General features: G+C 42.1%; 1 protein-coding gene across 6 annotated transcripts in view; it reads right to left on the bottom strand.

Annotated features, from left to right (window-relative positions):
* Positions 1 to 4544: 4544 nt before the first annotated feature.
* Positions 4545 to 12821, bottom strand: part of LOC110509887 (signal peptide peptidase-like 3) — a 38323-nt gene continuing 30046 nt past the window's right edge. For all 6 annotated transcript variants that reach the window (XR_016493275.1, XR_016493274.1, XM_021591070.3 and 3 more), the window contains exons 10-11: positions 9771 to 9880; positions 4545 to 7107 (exon numbers count right to left, since the gene is read on the bottom strand). Coding sequence is in view for 4 of the 6 variants with exons in the window: in XM_021591070.3 (XP_021446745.1) it covers positions 7036 to 7107; positions 9771 to 9880 (182 nt within the window). In the remaining 2 variants the exon portion in view is untranslated. The remainder of the gene's footprint in view (positions 7108 to 9770; positions 9881 to 12821) is intronic.

Genomic DNA, 12821 nt, shown 5'->3' on the forward strand with positions numbered 1-12821 from the left:
TAAATTGTACCAAGGAGTTAGACTAGACGACAACCACCTCTTTAGGCAAGAAGGTTTGTCCAATGAGGGTCTGGCAGTATCTAATCCCTACACTTTAACTATCAACTCAGGAACAGACTCAACAGTGTCTCAGCTTCAACAGAAGTCTTGTACATAGAATATATTAATTGCATTGAAATTGGTTTAATGACTTCAATATAAACTTTTAAGCATTGAAAACACACGTTTGAGTGTTTCTTGTCATCACATTTTTTATAAACATTCAAAAAGTTGATTTACTATATCATTTATGTTAGCCTAAATATGCATATCCCAACACCCTTGGAAAGTGGGGTCACGGCCAGGGTCTTGTTCATTTGGATTATTATTTAAACTATCCTTATCAGTGTTATTGTCCTTATCATTACATTCAAAATACTTAAAGAATCGAAATAATATATTTGTATAATTAACTGACTTATAATTAAATTAACTTATTTGTGGCAGAATACCACTGATATAATAATGTATTTGTATATTCTTGTACAGGTTTTCAAGCAAGATATGTTCTGTTCTTCCTGTGCAAAGTGGTAACTTTAAAATAAGTTTGTAAGATTCATTCTCTGCTCTTTGCTAGTACATCTTTAGCTCTTCAACAAAACTGCATTTGTTATAAATGTATACTGATTTCGTTCATGTGATCCAGAATGAAACGTTTAATTTAAACTCCTTGATGTGATGAGAACATCTTTAGTAAGATGCTTTGAGTACTTTCATTGAAAACAACAATATGCCTCTTTTGATGTAATGTTTAACTCAAAACAAACTTCAAGAGAACAAACTCACTTTGTTTTTTTGGAAGGGCAATTGTGTTTGATTGAAAAGGAATATCCTTCCCAAAATAATAAATATTAAATATTTTAAGATAACGAAATAAGTGTTTTCTAACATGTCACAGGGTTTCTGAGGTGTATTTCCTTACAACTAAACTAAATAATTACCCAAGTGTTTTAATTTTCAAAAAGCAGATCTAGAATAAAACTGGTAATTGATCATTTCTATTTTCAATATTTGGCCAATTTACTGTTCCAACAGATGTTGAAAAACATATTCAAGGTTTAATGTAGACTGTATGGCAAATATTTGCCAAGTGTCTGTCTTAAATGGTTGGTGACATCATGGATAGAAATTCCCTGCTATTTGTGCATTACAAATAGAAGGAATTGGGAATAAAATCACCTACCCAGTTTTAGTTGTCTTATATCTGTACAGTTCGACACATTGAAATGATATCTTGATGAACTTGACCTATTATGGTAATGGATTTATTAGAAAATAAAGACATCCAAGCCAATAATTTACAGCATGTCTGGAGAGTGCGAATCCTGAAACATGTTGTGCAATAATCAGCCAGTCCCGTTTCCATGCTTTGATTCTAAACTGTGAGGTCTCATGGGGGCTGAGAGGATCCTTTTAAACATGAGTTATTGTTCCCTATTTTTTTTTCAAACTCCCTTCCTCAGAAAATGTACCTCCCTTCTCCCTCTGCCCTTTAACCTCTCCCAACCCCCATCTACCGTCTCTCTTCAGATTCCCTCTCATCAGGAGAAAGGCAAACAATTGTGATGGATAGTCATTGATAATTTCCCACCAAAAAAGGTTAATGGATTCATGTGTGTGGGGGTGGGGTGTTCCCCATCTTTTCTCACACAGAGCGTAGACCCCACCTCTAGTACTTTGAGTAGACATTCCAGCTGTGTGGGTGGCACTGCCTTTTACAGCATCTCCAACCACTATATAGAGAGGTTCTGAAGCTCAGCAACACAGAAAACACCTACCTCTGTTTCACCAGGCGCTTGGGAGTGTTGATTTGTAACGTAGTTATGGTTGAACAGTGAAGTTGGGCGGGAAGCGTTTGGGCAGTGTTAATGTTCAAAAGTTCATAGAACTGACTAATTGACCAAAGGATAGTAGATAATTTGTCAACAGAAGTAACGAGCAATGCGAGTGATTACTTATTGTTTAGTCAATCCCGTTGCATTTGTATCAAAGCAGAAGATGGACATTATACAAGTCATTTTAATCAATAGATTGTTAATTCAATGTATTTTACTGTAATGGTTTGAACAATAAAGAAATGTTTTGTAACATACACCAGATAGGTGCAGTGAAATGTGTTTTACAGGGTCAGCCGTAGTAGTACGGCACGCCTTGCTCAAGTGCACATCATTTTGCTCGGGTATGCAAACCAGCGACCTTTCGGTTACTGGCCCAACGCTCTAACCGCTAGGCTACCTGCCACCCCAAATAGAACAGCTCCAAGTTTAAAATCCCTCTACCCTGTTGCAAAAAAAAAAACACAATCACCAATGGATTGTTGAAGTCTTGTAAGAATGGTATTTTACAAATAAGTAAAAAACAGCCAACACACCCATAAGCTCTTTGGTGTACACCAAGACTGTTTTCCTTCTGCTGGGTAACCGTTTGGAGCAGAGTCCAAAGGATGAAAACTCAACCCCATTAACTGAACTTCAGAGGAATTCTTCACTTTAGATGGGGAATGCACTTAGGGTCAGAGGGCAAAGGGCCAGAAGGGAATCCACCCACGCCCAGGCAGGCTAACCTGATTTAAACAAGCCTGGAATGCCAGGCGTGGAGGGGACGTGAAGAAACCTCTGCCATTTGCATGGGTCATGACCAGCACATGCATGCACACTTTTATAGTAGGCTATACCAGAGTTGCATACTAACAACCATTGTTGTAGGTTTACTCTTGTACCGGAGTTTGCAAAAGTTATGGTAAAGGCAGACAAGACTAAAATGTTATTACTGAACAATAAACATGTCATTGAGTATAATATTCATCATTCTGTTTTTGACCATAAGTTAACATGAGTGATGCCATTGTCAAAACATGTCTTCTTGGTAGATTGAAAATAAGGATTTGGCTGAGAACCTTACTCAAGAGTAAATCAGTTCTCAATCTACTCAGTGGTTGACTTGTTCTTGGCCTGCACTTGTACCGGTCTTATGTGAAAGGGACCTCTTCACACAGAACCCTACATTCCAATGGTGGGTTGACTTCTTATTTTAGGACACCCAGCTTGGCGAACTGTGTTCCAGATGCCCTGCTACAATCCCCATGGCCCCGGTGGAATCCTGCCACCTCAGGGCCCTGTAACTGGGGAGAAACCATTGGATGCTCTGGCCAATACGTGACGAGGGGCGGACCCTGAAAATTCAACAGCCCGTCTGTCTCTCTTTCTGCCTTGACCTCACTGACCCTTCCCCACCCCCAATGTCCTGGAAGCCCTCTCCCTCCCTGCCCCCTACCACCACATCTCACTCTTTCAATATGGTCTCTCTCCCACCAGTAGCCTACTCCCTCTACCTCTGTCAAATGGTACAGAATTCTTCACCAAATTCACTAGGTGTGATAGCCTTTGTAGTAACTCTGTCAGAAGTGGGCAGATTGGCTGTGGTTTCAGTAACAAATATTTAGCTTTACATTTCAGCCAGGGGACTGTAATGATAGACGTGTCTTCGGTTAATTCAACCTCAATGTGCACACTGCCCACCACAATCATATTCAGATCTTGGCCAAATTCATTTACAAACAGATTTTCTATAGACAAATTGCAACTTTCCCATTTAGGTAGACAAGTGTAACCGGAACAGTGGTGACTCAGCAGTTTTGCCACCCATCGCAACTCTGGTCCAGTGGCCTTTCACTCTGTGCTCTATAAATCCCTTACTCAGCATCTTTGGTGCGACTAGGCAGCCATTTTCCCACAGAAGCTTAAGGCTCCTCCATGCTAGAGCTTCCATCAAGCCTTTGACATGCAACAGAGAGATAGAGAATGAAAGAGCAGAAAAGCATCTTTAGAAAATAGAATGATACCCACCAATTCTGTCAGATGATCCACAGGGGTAAAAAATATTAATAAACATACTGTACCTTACAGCTTCTTAAAAGGGAAAGCCTTTCAGATCATGGGACACATACAAACCACCTGGTACAACCCAGAACACCCATTTCACCAGACAAGTTCTGCAGTGTTCAAAGTGAAAATATCAGAAAAACTGTTTTTTTGGGGTGGGGTTTAGAAATGAAAGGGCCACCATCTCAAACTAATGCGCTTTTGTGGGAGCCCAAGCAAATTCTTTGTGAAGCATATACATAATTTGTTGTAATTCACATGCTGTGTGAGGGAGCTATTCATATCGGGCTTGCGCATGTCTAGATTTTCATTTTTCACTATGCCACAGGTATCTGACTTGGACTGTGTCGCTATCCAGTGGTACATCTTGGAATTACAGCATATCTTTAACATAAGGGCATTTGCTCATATTTTCTCATGAGAACACATTTCAACATCTATTCCTCATACAAAAACATAATATAAACCACCAGTAACATCACAGCGCATGACTGAATAATCAAACATGATCCCCTTTGCCCAATACAGGAGCTAGTGTGGAAGAAAGTAATCTATCAAAAGCTCTCCAACTTTCTCCCCTTAAAGTTAACAGATAAATAAAATAAGAGATGGACACAGGAACCGTATAGTTAGAATTATGTTTTATTTACAGCAGAATCCTGACTGAATGGAGGGAAAGGGGGAGAGGAACAGGGAGCAGAGAGGGGGTTAAAGGAGACACAATGTTTTAGATTCAGCTCATTAGGATTCATGTTTCACTAAACAGCTCTTAAATTTATTCAACTTTTTAAAAAAAAATGATAGAATCCATTTCAGCTATAAAGCCCTCTGCTGCAAGGGAGGAAAGAAAAGTATAAGATGGAAAACCTAAAGCTACAGCACTAAGAAAAAAAAGTCAAACAAGGAGATAAATAGAAAGCCATCTTCCATAAAAAATGAAAACATCTGTATTTTTTTTCTTCTTCAATTATTCATCACTATGATCATCATCAGTTTTCTTTGCCAAGTCCATAAAGAGGCAGAGGGGACAGGAATGGGGTTGTGGTTACATGTCCATTTATGTTCAGGCTGTCCGACAGTGGTCTGTCCCATAGCCAGACAATGTCCAGGTAATGATCAGCTAGAGTGAAATCGGGGCTAAGTGTAAAAAAAAATAATAATAAAAAAAACAAAACAACAATTATCAGCCAGGTGGCCTGTTTAGTCAGAACTGTTCAGTCCTCCCGACTCCCTGGCCTTTGTCCATGTAACTTTCCTCTCTGCAGCCTTGCTGGCAAAGCTTAGTGCATTGGTTGGGGCCAGCAGTCTGTTGTTGCAGTCTGAGGAATGACACACACTGTACACTTGACATGCAAGGCCAGAGAACAAACATAAAAAACAGGTAAAAAAGAAAACTCAAGACAGGAAGCCAGTAAACTGCATTTTCCATTCAAGTCTCTCTCTTCGTCCGACTGTCTCGCTTTCACAAACACTTTCACACACACACTTTAATTCCAGTATTGTTTAAGCTATGATCTAACTCAGGATTTCCAAAGTTTGTCCTGGGGCCCCTCTGGGTGCACATTTTGGTTTTTGCCCTAGCACTAGAGCTGATTCTAATAACCAACTCATCATCAAGCTTTGATGATTTAAAATCAGCTGTGTTGTGCTAGGGGAACAAAATCAAAACATGCACCTGTGAGGTTTGGGTGGGGGCTGATCTAACTGACAAACACCACAAAACTGTGAGAGGAATGACAATCCAAAAACCGTTGGGATACCCAACCTTTGACAGTAAAAACCTAGCTATGGGTTAGTTTTAACCTCAGGGTCCATTGATTACAATCCTTTATTAAGATAAATCCCTCAGAAGGGCATAGAGATTTCCTCCCTCAAGGTCCATTACAGACTTTATAGAGGTTATTCTAAACGACCAGGCGCACACACACACACACACACACCTCCAGGTACAGCCAACGGCAAGTGGAGGGTTAACTTGGTTTTTCCCAATGTCCATTCTGTCACTTGTTGGAGGAAATTTGTTCACAAGTAAACCACTCCTAGCCTTACAGAACCGAGCTGTGGTCCAAGTCAGACCTGCCCATGTCCCATCAACCCCCAAATGTCACTCCACAAGTTCTCATTGTCAAGGTCTTTTATACCTGTCCTGGATCCAAAACATAATTAAATTGTTCATTATAATGAAATAACACAGTCTCACATACTATGCGCTCTCGCTCACACACACACAGTCACACAACATGATACCCAAATACTTGTGTACACATATATATACAAAGAGAGATGCTTCCCCCCGCAATAGTAGGGACACATTCACAATTTATAATGCATCATTTCTGTATATGCCAAGAATAAAATATTTTCTAAATAAAATACCTGTATCTGGAATGGGGCAGCGAATGACGGAAGGTGGGAGTTTGTTAGAGAGGGGGAGGATGTTGAGGATAAAGAGGAGAGGTGTTCAGGGGACAGAGGGGGTAGATGGAGGACAGAGAAACAGATGGAGGGAGCGACTGATGAACCGTTGCTGTTCCTTCTCTCTCTCTCCGATAGGCTGCTGGTCCTGTGCACGGATGTCATTTTCCTGCCTAGTGGCAGCAGCAGTTCTGCCTACTCTCCTATCCTCCTCCGCAGTTCATTCCAAATCATTCCAGAATAATAACAATAATTGTAATGAAGATGCTAAAAAAAGCCTCAGTCACATCCCACACCCAGTAGTCCATATAGGGGGACGCCTGGCCTTGGAGTCCAGCAGAGTCGGGGAGATACACAGATGAGAGGGGCGGTAGTAAAACAGAAAGACCAAGAGCAAAAGGAGAGAGGGAGAGGCCTGACAAAATGAAATGAGCCATGGCAAGGGAGGTGGATGAGGGAAGGAAAAGTAGGAAAGAGAGAGAGGAAAACAGGAAGCAATGAGGAGTTGTGTCTGGCAATGAGGTCCATACACTGGTGTCCATGTGAGGTCTGCTGCTCAGAGGATGGGTGGAAAGAATGAACTAGTGATGAGGACGAGGCCTCTCTTCAGTGTGCGCTCTCCCTTTCACTCCCTTTCTCTCAGGGCAGGGGGTAGGTGTCCCTGGTCCTGCCCACGCTGGCTGTGTGTTCCCAGGGTGCATCATACCTCCAGGAAGCGGGAGCTGCTGGCCTTCGTGTGGAAAGGCTCTGACCACATACGCCGCAGGTCTCCCTGTAGGACACACCACAGGGTTAGCTTCCCTGTTAGTACTGGTCTCTCATTTAGTATCACACCACTCCTATCCTCACCCACAGATATTACCTAGAGGCCCACTAACAGTGGTGCGTCAAACGTGTTAGACCCACTGGCATGGAGGATTCCTTACCACATCATATTAGGCAGGGCAAACCAATTTTAGTGATTTCTAGTGTAACATTTTTGGACTCATTAAGCAGTTTTTACCTGATTAAGTACAATACCATTGGAAATGAATGTTGAAAGTTGAATTTATATTCCTAACACTTAAGTGGAAAATATTGCTGTCGCTGTTTCCTGTTGAGCAGACATTTTGATAAATAGCCCAATGTCAAAACAAAGTTTCAAAGTGTCCAAATCAATAACCAATATGCAGAAACAGTCTGGTAAATATTGAAAATATAAAATGTATTATGTACACAATACTCTCAATGTGCAATAATAGTTGCTATATTACTTTTTTTTTTTTTTTTAAACGAGCACCTTGTAAACGGCAGACGCACCAAAATCCCTGTCATGGTAATAAAATCACTGATATCGATTAGGGGGGACCAAAGGAAATAAAGTTAGATATGGTTAGTGAGCAACTTGCAGAAGACAGCCAGCTACATTTGGAGTGATGCATTTTGATTTGGGGGTCGCCAAAGCGGAAAGAGAAACGCAACACTTATTTGCTGATCCCTCATATTGACATCACATTGAAATCAATTGTGAGAGAGGGGGAGATGAGGTTGCACGTCCTGTTCAAACTAAGGAAAACAAAGTTGTGATCAGAGATCGGGAGGGGGGTTGCAGGAAGATTAGTAGGCGAACAGTCTCTAGTAAAGAGAGGTCAAGTGGATTGCCTGCCTTGTGAGTGGGGACTGGGAAAGGGTGAGGTCAAAAGAGGCACGTGGAAAGAAAGAGTTGGAAAAATTAGTTGAATGCCGATTTCGGGAGGTTGAAGTCACCCAGTACGAAGAGCAATGAGCCATCGTCAGGAAATGAGCAAGTTATCAAGCTCATTGAGGAACTCGCCAAGGGCACCTGGTTGGCGATAGATGACAATGTTAAGCTTGAGTGGACAAGTGACAGTGATGGCATATAATTCAAATGAGGAGCTACAGGTGACTGAGGGTGAAAAGAGAATCTCCACTTGAGTAGCCCTGTGCCACCACCGCGACGACCAGATGCTCTCCGACTATGATAGAAAACGTTGTCAGATCAAGAGAGCAGCTGGAGTAGCAGTTTTCTCAGGGGTGATCCATGGGACTAGGGACTGAAGGGCAGCAAAGGCTGAGATGAACTCAATGTTATTGACTGCCGATTGGCAGTTCCAAACTCTGCCAGAGACCAGGAATTCCACATGGGTTGTGTGCGCAGGGTACACTAAATTACAAGGGTTGCAGCCAAGGGTGGAAGCCTTAGAGCGAACTGGAATAAAACACAGTTGCCAAAGCTACAAAAAAGCTAAATGAGATCTGAAAATAACTAGGTAAGATACCCAACAGAGAAAGTGGTGTGGAACTTTCCTCAAATAACTCGGCAGAACAGTCTTTGTTTCAGAGAAGTTCTTAGTTTTGACGATGAGATCGCAGCAGAAACGGATTACCAAAACCACAAGTGATGCATTTTGATGGAAGAGGAACGCCAACTGTGACAACACCTTTCTTGTAAATAACTTGCATGGATATCAGGGTAAAATCAATAGAACCGGGAGCAAACGTTTGGGGTGTAGCTCGGTTTAAAATAACACTATTCAAAGGCCACATGGAAACTTGGAATAACCTATACATGGTTGGTTAGATGAGAACTTGTAGAAGGCTCATTTCTATATATTGGAATGGTGGATTGTTTTGATTTTGGTAGGCTGCCATCCCGAAAAAGGGAGCGGAACACTTTTTCTGTTAGTTAACTTAAACGAACCACGACACAGCATAAGATATCAACAGTCACAATTGCATTAACTCCGTTTCAGCACAAGCCCGGCACGTGTGAATAAAATCAATGGATCAAAACCAAATCTGTTTTAATCAATCTTGTCATTGTGATGACTATAAACTTTTAAACTAACATCACCAATCTGAGGTAAAAAGGATGTGAAATTCCACTATATTCTATGGGATGAAAATGCAAGCTTGGGTAAGGTAGTAACAAATTGTCCACATTAGGGAAATTTGCGCAATATAAAATACGGCAAAATAATTCTAGATGTCAATTTATGATGATAGTAGATGTTGCCCACTCACAAAATACTGCAACAATGACATCACTCATTTAACCATTTAGATTAAAAAAATGCTTTGTCCGCATAACGGGGCGCTCTGTGGCATCCCTAATAATACCCTCTACATCCACTTATGTCCTCATCCATTACCTCTGGGTCCCTGGCCTGGTATCCCATCTGCCTAGATCCTGGATTACTCCTCTAGGCCTCCTCTACCACTTAACACTGCTTCTATCGGTTCATCTCAGTCCCGTCTCCCTCCCTCTGGGTCAGCATTCAGTCAAAACACATTTACACAAAACACTTGAGTCATATAAAATGATTCCCCAGCAGTCCTGCCATTTTGACTGATCTCATAACCTACTTATGACTGACTCCATATCTCCCAGCCCATCACACCCCTCTCCCCCTTATCAAGCCTCCCAATATGTACCTTCAGGTAGGCCATGGTGAGTAGAGGCAGCAGGGTGAAGGGCACCAGGTAGAGCAGGGCAGGCTGAGCCGCACGGTGGATCCTGGAGGCCACAGTGGCAGTCAGCAGGCCTAGAGGGAACAGAGACAGGTCAGAAAAACTCCAGTCAAAATTCCAGGGGTTAAAGTGCAAAAAAAAGGGAAAGAGTTAACCTCCCCTTTAATGTAAGAATGTCATGACCATTACACTTTCATGGAAAGAGGATCATTTGTACATGTATTAAACTGCGAGTTTGGCCAATTCCAGTCACCTTGCTTAGGGGGGGGGGGGTTTATATTTTTATATTGAAGGACTGAGAAGCTCAGTCCTGGTGACCTCTTAAATGCCCCAAAACATATTGGGGGAAAAAAATGTACCTAAAAATGATTTGAACAGGGGCGCTGGTGAGCAGCAACATGTGAAGACGTGTTTTCTCAGTGTTCCGATCCAGGGCGAACAATTTACTATTAATACTTGACCAACACCTCCCCTGTGTTCATTTTGTAACATTTAATTTGGAATGAATTCATTTGGAACCCAATTAAATATTTTTTTCCCCCAGAAAATGTTGGCCTTTTAAATCGTAAAATGTCGAGACAACAAAGGCCACAGGCCACAAAGGAGCAGGTCTCTGCTCAAGTCTCAGGCTCACCTGACACAGACTTTGATCCCCCTGACCAAGCCATGGTAATGGAAGCTATCATTAAATTGGACTGTGCTGGCTAAGGTGGAGTCATTATCCACTGACCTATCCACACAAATAGCTATTCTCGCCACGAGGTCAACATAAAGACCGACTCCGTTAACGAAGACCTGGTGAGACATGACACCCGTCTGAATAGCCTGGAAGATGGCGCAAATACTTACTCCAACATAGTGGTGACACTGAAAGAACAAGTCACCCGGCTATCATCAGATGTCATCTAACTCACTTCCAAGATTGAGGACCCAGAGAACAGAGCGCCAGGGGAACGGTCGCAATTTCGGCTGGGAGAGGGACTCGAGAGACCGTAGGCGGAATGCAGCCTACCCTGTCCATAGCTAAACTGCTACAGGAAATTCTAGGCCTCGATTATGCCCCCACACTTGACCGTGCGCACAGAAGCATACAGTCCGCACCGAAGAATGGGGAACCGCCCAGACCCATAGTAGTTAAATTCCACTACCTTCAGGAGACGTTTTCTGTAAGGCAGCGCGAGCGGCTCCCATCACCCACTTCAGACAGAATGTTGGTATTTACCTGGACTACACGGCGGCAGTCACAAAGAAGAGGTCAGCCTTCAACGAGGTGAGGGGGCTCCTACACCGCTGTCTGGACACCAAGTTCGGCATTCTTTACCAGCTGTCCTGAAGATTACTACTCCCTCCCTCCGGCAAGCAGAAGACATTCTTAGACCCAACCAAGGCCAAAGAATACATTGTTACACACCAACACCCACAGGAGGACAAGCAACATAATACTAACTAGCCATTGTGGGCTCATACTGTGACCCTGCACTAGCCGTGCTAACGCAACCACAGACCAACTAGTGAATTTATATCTTGATTGAAACGTGCCTCCACTCTGCTGCCAAAAATGACAATTATTAATCCAGTAACATAACATTATAAACAATGATGGTATGTATATGGTGACATGTTCTCACAAGGACAATATAGTTTGAATACTATTTTATTTACAGTACATGGCACAATTAGCTTTCATCAACTAGTTGCGGCTGTACAGCGACGGTGCTAGGTGGAGCGGTAATAATTAGCCTAGTCGCTACCTAAGGCTAGCCACTGAGCTCTCTTTCCATGTCTTAATAGGGTACCCTACTAACACACTGTGAGCGTGTTTAATACATATACCTACAACTCCCTTTTTTTATATATTGTTTTACTATCCTTCAAATATGCATATTGCATAAGATACCTTGGATGGCTGAGGTGGTTGCCTCCAGAATCCCCTTTCCCAGGCGTAAACTTGATTATGTTCGCCCTGGATTGAGCTCTACTGAGGTTCAGTTTTACATGGTAGCATTTTGCTCTAGTCTAGGAGAGGTAGATGCAGCCTTCCAAAAGGAGGAAGACCAGCATAGGGGTCCAAGGTTTTCTGGGTATTTTGTTGTTTTAAGCCGTTTTTTAATTTTCTTTATATTTTATTACTCTGACCTTTCAGCACATTGGTCATATGATCGTACTAACATTAATTTCTGATTACTATGGCTATGCCTCACATACTCTAGGCGCCACATGCTTTATCAGCTGGAACGTGAAAGGAATTAACCATGTGGTCAAGTGTAGTCCTAGCGTATGCTCATCTTAAGTCCTTAAATCCAGACAGTTTATTTCCGGTCCAGCGACCATGATAAACTAAAGAGGATGGGTAGACCAAATATTTCACTCCAACTTTGGTGCTAAGGCCACAGGGGAAGCCATCCTTATCGGGAAAGGCAACCAGTTTGTCTCCTCCAAAGTCATTTCAGATACTAATGGCAGATATATTATAGTGATGGGGAAATTGTTTAGCACATGTTATTCTGGCTAACCTCTATGGTCCTAATTGGGATGCTCAATTTCTCTGACCTCAACGCAACTTTTCCCGACCTTAACTCTCATCATTTGAAATTGGGCGGAGACTTCAATTGTGTATTGCATCCAAGTCGAGACAGATCCAGACCGAAGCCCAACAATGTAATTTCAAAATCAGGTACAGTAATCAACTCATTTCTAGAATCCTATAATTTGTCTGATCCATGGAGGAGGAGCAATCACACTGCTAAACAGTCATCCTTTTTTCCTCTCCAGTCCACCCCTCATACTCTAGGATTGACTTTTCCTGCTAGACAATATAATTCTTCCTTTTGTAACTAATAGTCAATATCACAGCATTGTCATCTCAGACCATAGCCCTGTTCAGCTAGATATCCGCTTTCCAGACAGTACTGTGTCACAATGCGCGTGAGGACTTGACCCACTACTACTATCCTGTAGTGCCTTTAAAAAAAATACATATCAACTCACATTGATGTCTTTTTACAGATCAACTGC

The sequence above is a fragment of the Oncorhynchus mykiss genome, chromosome 29 (assembly GCF_057628025.1).
Source record: "Oncorhynchus mykiss isolate SJ-2025 chromosome 29, ASM5762802v1, whole genome shotgun sequence".
In the NCBI taxonomy this organism is placed as follows: domain Eukaryota; kingdom Metazoa; phylum Chordata; class Actinopteri; order Salmoniformes; family Salmonidae; genus Oncorhynchus; species Oncorhynchus mykiss.